This window comes from Scyliorhinus canicula, chromosome 6 (assembly GCF_902713615.1).
Source record: "Scyliorhinus canicula chromosome 6, sScyCan1.1, whole genome shotgun sequence".
Lineage (NCBI taxonomy): Eukaryota > Metazoa > Chordata > Chondrichthyes > Carcharhiniformes > Scyliorhinidae > Scyliorhinus > Scyliorhinus canicula.
This window is the reverse complement of record NC_052151.1, coordinates 117427692-117444148: the sequence shown is the minus strand read 5'-3', so window position 1 is coordinate 117444148 and position 16457 is coordinate 117427692. Positions and strand designations below refer to the sequence as shown.

Here is a 16457-nt window from a genome sequence, read left to right as displayed (position 1 = left end):
TAGGTGGTTAGTTCGACGCCAGTCGTGAGAGGAGGATTGCTGGGCAGGCCTCGGGCAATGGCCCCCCGGCGGCGTGGCGTAATCCGCAGTCACGCCGATTTTTGGGTCCCGGAGAATCGCCAATTACGCCGTGAAAGTGGATTCTCCGCCCCCACACCAGCAACGATTTTGGCGTTGGGCTGTGGTGAATCCAGCTCCTTGTCTCCTAAAACGGTTATCTCTCCAACACCAAACTGTTTAATCTTAGACCATGGGCGGGATTCTCCAATTGCCAGTGCCAAAATCGCATTCAGCGATTGGCCTGCAAATTTGTTTTTCACCGGAGTGTGGGGTGGGGGGGGGGGGCGTTTTTTGGACACTCCGCCCCCTCAAAGACGGCATAATTGCCGAGTACGCCGCATGCCGTTGGGACAGCTTCAGGATGTCACTTAAGGCCCACCCCCGATGCTCCGCCCCCAATGGGCCCACTTCCCGACGGCATCGGTCGGGTGCCCTCTCAGTTTTCGGGGACCTCGCTTGTCCAGCACCACCGGACATAGCCTCAAACTCGGAGAGTCCAGCCCTATATTTCTTCACTCTTCTGAGAACTTTAGTGAGCATTTTGTTGTGTTTCTTGTCTGTCGAACCCCAAATGATACTATCATTCACATTTAATCTGACGCCTGGAATTCCTTCCACGATGTGTTCCATTGCGGCGTGAAAAATTCCAGATGCTGAAATAATACCAAATGATATCCTTGGAAAACAGTGTGCGGGATTCTCTCAGGCCGAGTCGGTTCGGAGAATCGACAATCGCGACGGTTTTCCGTGCGACCCCGGTCCAATGCCGTTTAGTGATTCTCACAACTAGTGAAAACGGCGTGATTGTGATCGGCACCGCACTGCCCGGAGAATCGCCCGAGGGCGTCCGTTCATTGATTCTCCGGGCTCCCGGGGATTCTGCGGCCCGGATGGGCCGAAGCCCAATGCCGTGACCCCAGGTCACGTCGGCGCAGTTCTAACCTGCTAATAAAAATCGTCAGCCAGTCGTGCGGGAGCAGGAGGTGAGGGGCCGGCCTGTGGGGGGACCTACGTCTGTCAGGACGGGGCACGGCCGTGGCTGGAGACGAGAGGGGGAGGGCCTCCATGTTCGGGGGGTGGTGGGGGGACGTGGGGATGACAGGGCCGCCGGCCTGGAATGGCCCGCCATGCCAAAGCCACGGCCGCCATTACGGGGGACAGGCTAATGGGCACCAACCCTGGGCGCTGGCTGAGCGCAAGCCTGCCGGACCAGCGCATGTGTGCCAGACCCCCCAGGGGGCGCCCTCCCAGCCGGCCGCATCCCGGGCGCATAGGTCCAGGGCCACACCCTTGGCAGCCTCCCGTGAGGGCAGTGCCATCCATAGGTGGCACTAGCAGGAATAGTGGGCGGAGCACAGAGGGTGTGGGCAGGGGTCTGGGTGCATGTGTGGCTGTGGTGCAATTAGCCAACCAGGGCGTACATGTAGCTCATGGTGCCTGGCTGTAGAGGGGGCCATGCACCATCCCTAAACATGTTGTATACCCCCCCACCCCCGCTCCCTGCAGATCATAATGTTTGAGCAGCAGCCAGTGATGTTGGCCACCGTGGTGGGAGCCGCTGCCCCGCATGCAGCCCTGTGGCAGCGACGGCGCAGGTGGTCCAGAGAGTCTGCCGCAGCAGAGGGATGGGCTGCAGCAGAGGGATGGGCTGCAGCAGAGGGACGGGCTGCAGCAGAGGGATGGGCTGCAGCAGAGGGACGGTCCGCAGCAGAGGGATGGGCTGCAGCAGAGGGACAGGCTGCAGCAGAGGGACGGGCTGCAGCAGAGGGACGGGCTGCTGAGGGACGGGCTGCAGCAGAGAGACGGGGGCTGCAGCAGAGGGACGGGCTGCAGCACAGGGAAGGGCTGCAGCACAGGGACGGGCTGCAGCACAGGGACGGGCTGCAGAGGGACGGGCTGCAGCAGAGGGAAGGGCTGCAGCAGAGGGACGGGCTGCAGCAGAGGGATGGGCTGCAGTGGAGGGACAGGCTGCAGCAGAGGGACAGGCTGCAGCGGAGGGACAGGCTGCAGCAGAGGGACGGGCTGCAGCAGAGGAACGGGCTGCAGCAGAGGGACGGGCTGCAGCAGAGGGACGGGCTGCAGAGGGACGGGCTGCAGCAGAGAGACGGGCTGCAGAGGGACGGGCTGCAGCAGGGGGACGGGCTGCAGAGGGACAGACTGCAGCAGAGGGACAGGCTTCAGCAGAGGGATGGGCTGCAGAGGGACGGGCTGCAGCAGAGGGACAGACTGCAGCAGAGGGACTGGCTGCAGCAGAGGGACGGGCTGCAGCAGAGGGACGGGCTGTAGCAGAGGGACGGGCTGCAGCAGAGGGATGGGCTGCAGTGGAGGGATGGGCTGCAACGGAGGGACGGGCTGCAGCAGACGGATGGGCTGCAGAGGGACGGGCTGCAGCGGAGGGACGGGCTGTAGCAGAGGGACGGGCTGCTGCAGAGGGACGGGCTGCAGCAGAGGGATGGGCTGTAGCAGAGGGACGGGCTGCAGCAGAGAGACGGGCTGCAGCAGAGGGACAGACTGCAGCAGAGGGACGGGCTGCAGCAGAGGGACAGACTGCAGCAGAGGGACGGGCTGCAGCAGAGAGACGGGCTGCAGCAGAGGGAAGGGCTGCAGCAGAGGGACGGGCTGTAGCAGGAGGAGGGGCTGCAGCAGAGGGATGGGCTGTAGCAGAGAGACGGGCTGCAGCAGAGGGACGGGCTGCAGCAGAGGGACAGACTGCAGCAGGAGGAGGGGCTGCAGCAGAGGGATGGGCTGTAGCAGAGGGACGGGCTGCAGCAGAGGGACAGACTGCAGCAGAGGGACGGGCTGTAGCAGAGGGACGGGCTGCAGAGAGACAGACTGCAGCAGAGGGACAGACTGCAGCAGATGGACGGGCTGCAGCAGAGAGACGGGCTGCAGCAGAGGGACGGGCTGCAGCAGAGGGACGGGCTGCAGCAGAGAGACGGGCTGCAGCAGAGGGACGGGCTGCAGCAGAGGGACAGACTGCAGCAGAGGGACGGGCTGCAGCAGAGGGACGGGCTGCAGAGGGACGGGCTGCAGCAGAGGGACGGGCTGCAGCAGAGGGACGGGCTGCAGCAGAGGGACAGGCTGCAGCAGAGGGACGGGCTGCAGCAGAGGGACGGGCTGCAGAGGGACAGGCTGCAGCAGAGGGACGGGCTGCAGAGGGACGGGCTGCAGCAGGGGGACGGGCTGCAGAGGGACAGACTGCAGCAGAGGGACAGACTGCAGCAGAGGGACGGGCTGCAGCAGGAGGAGGGGCTGCAGCAGAGGGATGGGCTGCAGAGGGACGGGCTGCAGCAGAGGGACGGGGGCTGCAGCAGGGGGACGGGCTGCAGCAGAGGGACGGGCTGCAGCAGAGGGACAGACTGCAGCAGAGGGACGGGCTGCAGCAGGAGGAGGGGCTGCAGCAGAGGGATGGGCTGCAGAGGGACGGGCTGCAGCAGAGGGACGGGCTGCAGCAGAGGGACGGGCTGCAGCAGGAGGAGGGGCTGCAGCAGAGGGATGGGCTGTAGAGGGACGGGCTGCAGCAGAGGGACGGGCTGCAGCAGAGGGACGGGGGCTGCAGCAGGGGGACGGGCTGCAGCAGAGGAACGGGCTGCAGAGGGACGGGCTGCAGCAGAGGGACGGGCTGCAGCAGACGGATGGGCTGCAGAGGGACGGGCTGCAGCGGAGGGACGGACTACAGCAGAGGGACTGGCTGCAGCAGAGGGACGGGCTGCAGCAGAGGGACGGGCTGTAGCAGAGGGACGGGCTGTAGCAGAGGGACGGGCTGCAGCAGAGGGATGGGCTGCAACGGAGGGACGGGCTGCAGCGGAGGGACGGGCTGCAGAGGGACGGGCTGCAGCAGAGGGACGGGCTGCAGCAGAGAGACGGGCTGCAGCAGAGGGACGGGCTGCAGCAGAGGGACGGGCTGCAGCAGAGGGACGGGCTGCAGCAGAGGGAAGGGCTGCAGCAGAGGGAAGGGCTGCAGCAGAGGGAAGGGCTGCAGCAGAGGGAAGGGCTGCAGCAGAGGGACGGGCTGCAGCAGAGGGAAGGGCTGCAGCGGAGGGACGGGCTGCAGCAGAGGGACGGGCTGCAGCGGAGGGACTGGCTGCAGTGGACGGATGGGCTGCAGAGGGACAGACTGCAGCAGAGGGACGGGCTGCAGCAGAGGGACGGGCTGCAGCAGAGGGACGGGCTGCAGAGGGACGGGCTGCAGAGGGATGGGCTGCAGCAGAGGGACGGGCTGCAGCAGAGGGACGGGCTGCAGCAGAGGGACGGGCTGCAGCAGGAGGAGGGGCTGCAGCAGAGGGACGGGCTGCAGAGGGACGGGCTGCAGAGGGATGGGCTGCAGCAGAGGGACGGGCTGCAGCAGAGGGACGGGCTGCAGCAGAGGGACGGGCTGCAGCAGGAGGAGGGGCTGCAGCAGAGGGACGGGCTGCAGCAGAGGGACGGGCTGCAGCAGAGGGACGGGCTGCAGCAGAGGGACGGGCTGCAGCAGAGGGACGGGCAGCAGCAGAGGGACGGGCTGCAGCAGAGGGACAGACTGCAGCAGAGGGACGGGCTGCAGCAGAGGGACGGGCTGCAGCAGAGGGACGGGCTGCAGAGGGACAGACTGCAGCAGAGGGACGGGCTGCAGCAGAGGGACGGGCTGCAGCAGAGGGACGGGCTGCAGCAGAGGGACGGGCTGCAGCAGAGGGACGGGCTGCAGCAGAGGGACGGGCTGCAGCAGAGGGACGGGCTGCAGAGGGACAGACTGCAGCAGAGGGAAGGGCTGCAGCAGAGGGACGGGCTGCAGCAGAGGGAAGGGCTGCAGCGGAGGGACGGGCTGCAGCGGAGGGACGGGCTGCAGCGGAGGGAAGGGCTGCAGCGGAGGGACGGGCTGCAGAGGGACGGGCTGCAGCAGAGGGACGGGCTGTGTGGTAGTATGACTAAAGGTACTACGGTACCTGGGAGTGTGAGCTGCTATTGGTGGAGAAGGCTCGCTGCTCATTGGCCCAAGTGTTGCTTTCTGATTGGTCAAGACGAAGGTAGCTCCGTCCAATGAGGCGGAGTATAAGAACCCGTGTTACCCAGCAACCATCGTTCTTTCTGTACTCAAGCTGCTGGGGAAACATTTTGTAGATTAAAGCCTTCAATTCGGACTACTCCTTCGTTTCTGTGGTTATTGATCGTGCATCTATTTAATCTACAAGTTTTAAAGGATGGAGCTCGGCATCAAGCCGGAGTGTCTTCAACTCAGCCCCCATGCAGCTAACGCAGCAGCCACACTCAAGCACTGGCTGGCTTGTTTCAACAGCTACCTCAGTACGGCGGAAAATGTACCGTCGAGGGAGCAGAAGCTTCACATCCTCCACTCGTGCGTCGGCACCGCCATCTACACGCTCATCGAGGAAAAGACCGACTACGATGCGGCCATGGAACTGCTCAAAGGACACTTCATCCGGCCGGTAAATCAAGTTTATGCTCGGCACTTACTGGCCACAAGGCAGCAGATCCCTGGTGAGTCGTTGGACGATTGTTACCGTGCCCTCCTTGTACTGGGGAGGAACTGCGGCTGCCCACAAGTGTAGGCTAGTGAGCACACTGAACTCCTCATCCGAGACGCCTTTGTTGCAGCCATGCAGTCCCCACAGATCCGGAGAGACTATTAGAAAGAGAAACCTTGAGCCTCACGGAGGCACGGTCCCTCGCTACCTCCCTAGATGTCGCGAACAGAAACGCCCGCTCATACGTCCCCGACCGCGCGGCGGCCCCCTGGGCAGCGTGGAATTCAGCCTCCCTCTCCCCCATGGACTCGGACTCCCCCCAGGCATGCGCCGCAGGACGCCCCGAAAAACCCGCGGGGCCCCGTTGTTATTTTTGCGGCCAGGCGAAACACCCCGACAACGTTGCCCAGCTCGATTGGCAAATTGCAAGAGCTGCGGGAAGAAAGGCCACTTTTTGTCCGTCTGCCAGGCCAAGGCGGTCGCTGCGGTCCCAGGCAGCGATCGCGGGACTCCCCCTCCTCTCTCCAAGGGCCCCGTGCAGCCCGCGAACCTCTCTGCCCCCATCCCCCAATGCCATGTGCGGCCTCTGGCTGTCGCCATCTTGTGCGTCAGACGCCACGTGCAGGGGACGGGCGCCACCATTTTTTCCACCCCCCACCATGTGTAACCGATGGGCGCCGCCATCTTGTATCGGCTCCGAGGACCCCGCGGGTGACTACACACCGCCCGATGACGACTCCGACTATCTGCCACGACTCGCTTCAGTCACTCTGGACCAGCCTCGACCCCGCACCCTCTCTACGGCAATAACGAAGGTCCTGCTCAACGGGCACGAAATGACCTGCCTACTGGACTCCGGGAGCCCGGAGAGGTTCGTACACCTTACCACGGTAAGACGCTGCGCTCTCCCTGTCTATCCTGTCAAGCAAAAAATCGCCCTGGCCTCTGGCTCCCATTCAGTGGAGATCACGGGGTTTTGTATAGCGGACCTCACGGTCCAGGGGAGGGAGTTTAAAAATTACAGACTACGTCCTCCCCCACCTCTGCACGGCCGCACTCCTGGGGATAGACTTCCAGTGTAACCTCCAGAGCCTAACATTTACATTTGGAGGCCCTATGCCTCCCCTCAGTGTCTGCAGCCTCGCGACCCTCAAGGTCGATCCCCCGTCCTTGTTTGCAAACCTCACCCCGGATTGAAACCTGTAGCCACCAGGAGCAGACGGTACAGTACCCAGGACCGGGTCTTCATCAGGTCCGAGGTCCAACGGCTTATGGAGGAAGGGTTCATCGAGGCTAGAACAGCCTCTAGCGAGCACAAGTTCTGGTTGTAAATACCGGGGAGAAGAATAGGATGGTCATAGACTACAGTCAGACCATCAACAGGTTTACGCAGCTGGACGTGTACCCTCTCCCCCGTAGATCCGACCTGGTCAACAGGATCGCACAGTGCAAGGTCTTCTCCACGGTGGACCTCAAGTCCGCTTACCACCAGCTCCCCATCTGCACGAGCGATCGCAAGTACACTGCGTTCGAAGTGGACGGCCAGCTCGACCACTTTTTAAGGGTTCCCTTCGGTGTCACAAACGGGGTCTCGGTCATCTAAAGAGAGATGGACCGAATGGTCGACCGATACGGTTTACGGGCAACCTTCCCGTATCTCGATAATGTCACCATCTGCGGCCACGATCAGCAGGACCACGACACCAACCTCCGCAAATTCCTCCAAACCGCAAAACTCCTAAATTTGACTTATAACAAAGACAAATGTGTGTTCAGCACCGACCGCATAGCCATCCTCGGCTATGTAGTGCGAAATGGAGTGATAGGCCCCGACCCGGAACGCACGCGCCCCCTGATGAAGCTCCCCCTCCCCCACTGCTCCAAGGCCCTGAAGCGCTGCCTCGGTTTCTTCTCGTATTACGCCCAGTGGGTCCCCAACTACGCAGACAAAGCCCGTCCCCTCATCCAAACAGCCACTTTCCCGCTGTCGACGGAAGCCCGCCAGGCCTTCAGCCGCATCAAAGCGGATATCGCAAAGGCCATGATGCACGCTATCGACGAGTCCCTCCCCTTCCAGGTCGAGAGCGACGTGTCCGATGTAGCTCTGGTAGCCACCCTCAACCAAGCGGGCAGACCCGTGGCCTTCTTCTCCCGTACCCTCCATGCTTCCAAAATCCGCCACTCCTCGGTCGAGAAGGAAGTACAGGCCATAGTAGAAGGTGTGCAATACTGGAGGCATTATCTGGCCGGCAGGAAGTTCACCCTCCTCACAGACCAACGGTCGGGGGCTTTCATGTTTAACAATGCACAGAGGGGAAAGATAAAAAACGACAAGATCTTGCGGTAGAGGATCGAATTGTCCACCTACAACTACGATATCTTGTACCGTCCTGGGAAGCTAAACGAACCTCCCGATGCCTTGTCCCGCGGCACCTGTGCCAACGCACAAGTGGACTGCCTCCGAGCCCTCCACGTGGACCTCTGCCACCCGGGGGTCACCCACTTCTTTCATTTTGTAAAGACCCGCAACCTGCCCTACTCCATCGAGGAGGTCAGGACAGTCACGAGGAACTGCCACATCTGCGCAAAGTGCAAGCCGCACTTCTACCGCCCCGAAAAAGCACATCTGATAAAGGCTTCCCGTCCCTTTGAATGCCTCAGCATGGACTTCAAAGGTCCCCTCCCCTCTACCAACCGCAACACGTACTTCCTCAACGTGATTGGCGAGTACTCCCGCTTCCCGTTCGCCATCCCCTGCCCCGACATGACCACAACCACCATCATAAAAGCCCTCCACAGCCTTTTCTCCCATTTCGGATTCCCCGCTTACAAACACAGCGATAGGGGGTCCTCCTTTATGAGTGATGAATTGCGTAATTTCCTGCTCAACAAGGGCATTGCCTCAAGAAGGATGACCAGTTATAATCCCCGGGGTAACGGACAGGTCGAGAGGGAGAACGGCACGGTCTGGAAGACCGTCCTACTGGCACTACGGTCCAGACATCTCCCGGTGTCTCCCGCTGGCAGGAGGTCCTCCCGGACACCCTCCACTCCATCCGGTTGTTGCTTTGCATATCTACAAATCAAACGCCTCATGAACGCCATCTTGTCTTCCCCAGGAAGCCTTCCTCAGGGACCCCGCTCCCGACTGGCTGGCTGCCCAAGGGCCCATCCTGCTCCGGAAACACGTGCGGGCGCACAACAATCGGACCCATTGGTCGTCCAGCTGCTTCACGCTAACCCGTAATATGAGTATGTGGAGTACCCCAACGGACGACAGGACACGGTCTCTCTACGGACCTGGCACCTGCTGGATCCCCGCCATCGCCCACGGCACCACCCCATACGAAGGTAGCTCCGCCCATTGAGGTGGAGTATAAGAACCTGTGTTTCCCAGCAGCCATCGTTCTTTCTGTACTCAAGCTGCTGGGAAAACATCTTGTAGATTAAAGCCTTAAATTCAGCAGAGGGAAGGGCTGCAGCAGTGGGACGGGCTGCAGCGGAGGGACGGGCTGCAGCAGAGGGACGGGCTGCAGCAGAGGGACGGGGCTGCAGCAGAGGGACGGGCTGCAGCGGAGGTAAGGGCTGCAGCGGAGGTAAGGGCTGCAGCGGAGGGACGGGCTGCAGCAGAGGGACGGGCTGCAGAGGGACGGGCTGCAGAGGGACAGACTGCAGCAGAGGGACAGACTGCAGCAGAGGGACGGGCTGCAGAGGGACGGGCTGCAGCAGAGGGACGGGCTGCAGCAGAGGGACGGGCAGCAGAGGGACGGGCTGCAGCAGAGGGACGGGCTGCAGCAGAGGGACGGGCTGCAGCAGAGGGACGGGCAGCAGCAGAGGGACGGGCAGCAGCAGAGGGACAGACTGCAGCAGAGGGACGGGCTGCAGCAGAGGGACAGACTGCAGCAGAGGGACGGGCTGCAGCAGAGGGACAGGCTGCAGCAGAGGGACGGGCTGCAGCAGATGGACGGGCTGCAGCAGAGGAACGGGCTGCAGCAGAAGGACAGGCTGCAGCAGAGGGACAGACTGCAGCAGAAGTATGGGCTGTAGCAGAGGGACAGACTGCAGCAGGGGGACGGGCTGCAGCAGGGGGACGGGCTGCAGCAGAGGGACGGGCTGCAGAGGGACGGGCTGCAGCAGAGGGACAGGCTGCAGCAGAGGGACGGGCTGCAGCAGAGGGACGGGCTGCAGCAGAGGGACGGGCTGCAGCAGAGGGACAGGCTGCAGCAGAGGGACGGGCTGCAGCAGAGGGACGGGCAGCAGCAGAGGGACGGGCTGCAGCAGAGGGACGGGCTGTAGCAGAGGGACGGGCTGCAGAGGGACGGGCTGCAGCAGAGGGACAGGCTGCAGCAGAGCGACGGGCTGCAGCAGAGGGACTGGCTGCAGCAGGGGGACGGGCTGCAGCAGAGGGACGGGCTGCAGAGGGACGGGCTGCAGCAGAGGGACAGGCTGCAGCAGAGCGACGGGCTGCAGCAGAGGGACTGGCTGCAGCAGGGGGACGGGCTGCAGCAGAGGGACGGGCTGCAGAGGGACGGGCTGCAGCAGGGGGACGGGCTGCAGCGGAGGGACGGGCTGCAGCAGGGGGACGGGCTGCAGCGGAGGGACGGGCTGCAGCAGAGGGACGGCTGCAGCGGAGGGACGGGCTGCAGCAGAGGGACGGGCTGCAGCAGAGCGACGGGCTGCAGCAGAGGGACGGGCTGCAGCGGAGGGACAGACTGCAGCAGAGGGACGGGCTGCAGCAGAGGGACGGGCTGCAGCAGAGGGACGGGCTGCAGAGGGACAGACTGCAGCAGAGGGACGGGCTGCAGCAGAGGGACGGGCTGCAGCAGAGGGACGGGCTGCAGCAGGGGGACGGGCTGCAGCAGAGCGACGGGCTGCAGCAGAGGGACGGGCTGCAGCGGAGGGACGGGCTGCAGCGGAGGGACAGGCTGCAGCAGAGGGACGGGCTGCAGCAGGGGGACGGGCTGCAGCAGAGGGACAGGCTGCAGCAGAGCGACGGGCTGCAGCAGAGGGACGGGCTGCAGCGGAGGGACGGGCTGCAGCGGAGGGACAGGCTGCAGCAGAGGGACGGGCTGCAGCAGGGGGACGGGCTGCAGCAGAGGGACAGGCTGCAGCAGGGGGACGGGCTGCAGCAGAGGGACGGGCTGCAGAGGGACGGGCTGCAGCAGGGGGACGGGCTGCAGCGGAGGGACGGGCTGCAGCAGGGGGACGGGCTGCAGCGGAGGGACGGGCTGCAGCAGAGGGACGGCTGCAGCGGAGGGACGGGCTGCAGCAGAGGGACGGGCTGCAGCAGAGCGACGGGCTGCAGCAGAGGGACGGGCTGCAGCGGAGGGACGGGCTGCAGCAGAGGGACGGGCTGCAGCAGGGGGACGGGCTGCAGCGGAGGGACGGGCTGCAGCAGAGGGACGGGCTGCAGCAGAGGGACGGGCTGCAGCGGAGGGACGGGCTGCAGCAGACGGATGGGCTGCAGAGAGACAGGCTGCAGCAGAGGGACGGGCTGCAGCAGAGAGACAGACTGCAGCAGAGGGACGGGCTGCAGCAGGGGGACGGGCTGCAGCAGAGGGATGGGCTGCAAAGGGCCAGGTGGCATCCGCTCAGGCTGCTGGGTCGGCCGCCCGACGGGCGCAGGAGGAAGAGGAGGAGGAGGAGGAAGTGGTGGTGCCAAGGCGCCGGAGGCGCCCGATGAGGCCTCATGCTAACCTTCGAGGACCTGCCGGACAGGGCATGCAAGAATAGACTCCAGATGAGCTGGGAAATCGTCAGCCATATCTGCCACCTGATGGCAGACCTGGCACCGCGTGGCACTGGGGGAGGACACCCTCTCCCCGTGGCCATCAAGGTTGTCATAATATGAGGGCAGCACGGTGGCCTAGTGGTTAGCACAACCGCCTCACGGCGCTGAGGTCCCAGGTTCAATCCCGGCTCTGGGTCACTGTCCGTGTGGAGTTTGCACATTCTCCCCGTGTCTGCGTGGGTTTCGCCTCCACAACCCAAAAATGTGCAGAGTAGGTTGATTGGCCACGCTAAATTGCCCCTTAATTGGAAAAAATAATTGGGTAATCTAAATTTATAAAAAAAAAGGTTGTCATAATATCCACTCATGTATATAATGAGATGCAGACAGACAGTGATTGACACACAGGATGACCAGTCAGCACACAACACAGTGCAGCCAATCAACAGACAGGACACTACCACTATAAAGCCAGAGGGCACCACGTTTCCCGCTCTCTCTGGACCCAGCCACTGAGACAGTCAGAGTTCGTGAGCTAGCCAGTGCAAACACCATGTGGTAGCTAGTAAGTCTGATCAGGCTAGTACTAGGTCTCCAGTCAGTTCAGTATAGTGTCCACCCACAGCTGAATATGTTTATCAGTTCTATCGTTGAATAAAACAGTGTTGGATCTTCTCCAGTGTTAGACGTCTGTTTCTAGCTTCCCTGCATCGAGTGCAGACCACATCGAACCAACCTGCCTAACACATCAAAGGTTATGGTGGCCCTGAACATTTATGCAATGGGGTATTTCCAGTCACCGAGTGAGGAACTGTCCGGCATCTCCCAGCCATCGGCGCACCAGTGCATCCTTGCAGTGACTGACGCCCTGTATGACATCGTGGATCGGTACATCCAGTTCCCTGTGGACCACGCCCATCAGGATGCCCGAGCAGCGGGATTCGCTGCCGTGGCCAGGATAGCCATGGTACAGGGGGCGATCGATAGGATGCAAAATCGCCATGCGGCCACCAGCAGATAACAGGGACGTGTTCATGAACATTCAGGTGTACTGTGACCACCAGATGAAGATCCTGCACGTCTGCGCCAGGTACATGGGCAGTGTACATAACGCGTTTATCCTGGCGCAATCATTCATCCCTGCTGTTCGCTGGACCCCCACACCGGCTGAGGGACTGGTTGCTGGGCAACAATGGTTACCCATTGCGGTCGTGGCTCATGTCGCCTATACGGACGCCACAGACCGAAGCGGAGACTTACTACAATGAGACCCATGCAGCGTCCATGGGTGTGGTCAAGAGGTGCTTCAGGCTGCTGAAGATGCGCTTCAGGTGCCTGGACCGCTCTGGGGGGGCCCTCCAGTACCCGTCGGAGAGGGTCGGCCGCATCGTTGTGGTCTGCTGCGTCCTCCACATTATAGCCCAGCAGAGGGGCGATGTGCTGGAGGATGAGGAGGAGGAGGAGCCAGAGACCGAGCCTGAGAAAGGGGCCGCCGCGCCAGATGAGGAGGATGGGAAGGAGGGGGGCAATCGACGCGATATGAGGGCTGGTTGTGGACGCGAGGCTGCACGCCGCCACCGGCTTGGCCAGCGAGCACGCCGGACTTTCACCAACTAGGTGGTAAGGGTCCGCTGAGCATGGGCACTGACCCCACTGTACCGCACCACCTCACCACCCCGCACCCCCACCTCACACAACATGTGACACACCTCCCACACCACCCACCACCCTTAGCACCCACATGACCACATACACAACACCCATCCATGACACATCCACCTGCGGCAGAACGGGCTGGGTTCACACTGTTGCTTGTGGAAGCGGGTGTGATCGATGCCATGGAGGATGATGACAACCTGCTGTGCGATAAGCTGTCAGCTCCAAATCATTAGACACTGTCTGACTCATGGCCACATTTGCATCACCCACCTGGGTGGTCCTTGTATGCGTGCGTGCACTCCATCACATGGTCATGTTGAATCGCTGGCGGCGGGGTGCTGTGGGCATCCGGGGGGGGGGGGGGGTGTAAATTACACCCACCTGGGCTCAATGTTCCATCGTCCTCGAGCACAGTTGCCCACCAGATGCACCAGGGACGGAACGGGGGGAGTCCAAGGTGTCGCGGTGTTCTGGATCCTCCCTTGCAGGAGTCACTGGAACGGGCCCCAGAACCTCCTCCTCCTTCGGGGTGCCCGGTGGTCCACGGGCCTCTCTATGGGACGGGGTGCGAACGGAGACAGGTCCCAAGGCACCACCGACACCTGGCACCTGCCAGTCCTGGAGGCCTGCTGTGGTATCGACCAGGGTCCTAACGTCAGCTGCGATGGAGTCCAGTGAGTGGGCCTTCCCTGTCTGGGACTGTGCCACCTCCCTCTGGGCTTGTGCAACGCCATCCAGCATCTGGGCAATGTCGCCGATGCTCTCAGCGATGGCCTACTGAGACTCGGCAATACTGCAGGGCGCGGCTGAGATGTCCAGGTGGCTCTGGCACATGGCTGCCTGTGAGAGGGCAGCCTTGTCCTGGGCCATGGATGACACATGCACATGAAGCCCTACGCCTTGCATAACACTGGGGGCCGACACTGTTGCCCCCATTGCCTCCATCGCGGACGCCACCCGTGCGGTGTAGGCCTGTGTGGCAACCATGGCTGGCACCACTCCCTGCTCCTGGACGCGGATGGACTCCTCCACCTGCGTCTGCAGCTGCTGGAAGCCGGCCGTCATCCCGTTGTCTAGTCCCTGGGTGTCCGAATGCATCAGATCTGTGGGTGGGTCTGGAAAGTCCAGGAACCCGGGACCTGTCTGGGCGGCAGCTGGTTGCTGGGGCCGGTCTGCCCTCCAACCATCTGGCCCCTCGGCTGCTCCTACCTCCACCTGCTGTAACGGAACAACTGTGTGGTGTGCACCACTGAGTGTCCCAGAGGCCTCATCACTAAAGTGCCCAACCGAGGTGAGAGTCTCTGCGATGGTGATGGTGTTGGAGATAGCAGTGATGAAAAGTCCAGGTCCTCATCGGAGCCAAAGTCAGGGGTCTCCTGCATCGCCCTTGACCCAATGGTCCTTGTCAGCCCTGTCTGAGGGTCACTGTCCAGTTTGTCCATCAACTGGGTTCCCGTCCTCTGTGTGTCACTGTCCTGGGTCACCATCCTCTGTGTGTCAGTGTCCTGGGTCACAGTCCTCTGTATGTCACTGTCCTGTGTCACAGTCCTCTGTGTGTCACTGTCCTGGGTCACCGTCCTCTGTGTGTCAGTGTCCTGGGTCACTGTCCTCTGTGTGTCACTGTCCTGGGTCACCGCCCTCTGTGTGTCACTGTCCTGGGTCACCGTCCTCTGTATGTCACTGTCCTGGGTCGCTGTCCTCTGTGTGTCACTGTCCTGGGTCACAGTCCTCTGTATGTCAGTGTCCTGGGTCACAGTCCTCTGTGTGTCACTGTCCTGGGTCACCGTCCTCTGTGTGTCACTGTCCTGGGTCACCGTCCTCTGTGTGTCAGTGTCCTGGGTCACCGCCCTCTGTGTGTCAGTGTCCTGGGTCACCGTCCTCTGTGTGTCACTCTCCTGGGTCACCGTCCTCTGTGTGTCACTGTCCTGGGTCACTGTCCTCTGTGTGTCACTGTCCTGGGTCACCGCCCTCTGTGTGTCACTGTCCTGGGTCACAGTCCTCTGTGTGTCACTGTCCTGGGTCACAGTCCTCTGTGTGTCACTGTCCTGGGTCACAGTCCTCTGTGTGTCACTGTCCTTGGTCACCGTCCTCTGTATGTCACTGTCCTGGGTCACTGTCCTCTGTGTGTCAGTGTCCTGGGTCACCGTCCTCTGTGTGTCACTGTCCTGGGTCGCTGTCCTCTGTGTGTCACTGTCCTGGGTCGCTGTCCTCTGTGTGTCACTGTCCTGGGTCACAGTCCTCTGTGTGTCAGTGTCCTGGGTCACCGTCCTCTGTGTGTCACTGTCCTGGGTCACAGTCCTCTGTGTGTCAGTGTCCTGGGTCACTGTCCTCTGTGTGTTACTGTCCTGGGTCACCGTCCTCTGTATGTCACTGTCCTGGGTCACAGTCCTCTGTGTGTCACTGTCCTGGGTCACCGTCCTCTGTATGTCACTGTCCTGGGTCACCGTCCTCTGTATGTCACTGTCCTGGGTCACAGTCCTCTGTATGTCACTGTCCTGGGTCACAGTCCTCTGTGTGTCACTGTCCTGGGTCACAGTCCTCTGTGTGTCACTGTCCTGGGTCACCGTCCTCTGTATGTCACTGTCCTGGGTCACAGTCCTCTGTATATCACTGTCCTGGGTCACAGTCCTCTGTGTGTCAGTGTCCTGGGTCGCTGTACTCTGTGTGTCACTGTCCTGGGTCGCTGTACTCTGTGTGTCACTGTCCTGGGTCACAGTCCTCTGTGTGTCACTGTCCTGGGTCACCATCCTCTGTGTGTCACTGTCCTGGGTCACCATCCTCTGTGTGTCACTGTCCTGGGTCACCGTCCTCTGTGTGTCACTGTCCTGGGTCACAGTCCTCTGTGTGTCACTGTCCTGGGTCACCGTCCTCTGTGTGTCACTGTCCTGGGTCACCGTCCTCTGTGTGTCACTGTCCTTGGTCGCTGTCCTCTGTGTGTCACTGTCCTGGGTCACCGTCCTCTGTGAGTCACTGTCCTGGGTCGCTGTCCTCTGTGAGTCACTGTCCTTGGTCACAGTCCTCTGTGTGTCAGTGTCCTGGGTCGCTGTCCTCTGTGTGTCACTGTCCTGGGTCGCTGTCCTCTGTGTGTCACTGTCCTGGGTCACAGTCCTCTGTGTGTCACTGTCCTGGGTCACCGTCCTCTGTGTGTCACTGTCCTGGGTCACCGTCCTCTGTGTGTCACTGTCCTGGGTCACCATCCTCTGTGTGTCACTGTCCTGGGTCGCTGTCCTCTGTGTGTCACTGTCCTGGGTCGCTGTCCTCTGTGTGTCACTGTCCTGGGTCACCATCCTCTGTGTGTCAGTGTCCTGGGTCACTGTCCTCTGTGTGTCACTGTCCTGGGTCACCATCCTCTGTGTGTCACTGTCCTGGGTCACCGTCCTCTGTGTGTCACTGTCCTGGGTCACAGTCCTCTGTGTGTCACTGTCCTGGGTCACCGTCCTCTGTGTGTCACTGTCCTGGGTCACCGTCCTCTGTGTGTCACTGTCCTTGGTCGCTGTCCTCTGTGTGTCACTGTCCTGGGTCACCGTCCTCTGTGAGTCACTGTC

General features: G+C 62.0%; 1 protein-coding gene across 1 annotated transcript in view; it reads left to right on the top strand.

The window, feature by feature from the left end:
• The window catches only part of LOC119967938 (XK-related protein 6-like), an 85407-nt gene that overhangs the window by 47149 nt on the left and 21801 nt on the right, over positions 1 to 16457 (top strand). The window contains exon 3 of the mRNA XM_038801036.1: positions 6970 to 6975. Within this exon, the coding sequence (XP_038656964.1) occupies positions 6970 to 6975 (6 nt within the window). The remainder of the gene's footprint in view (positions 1 to 6969; positions 6976 to 16457) is intronic.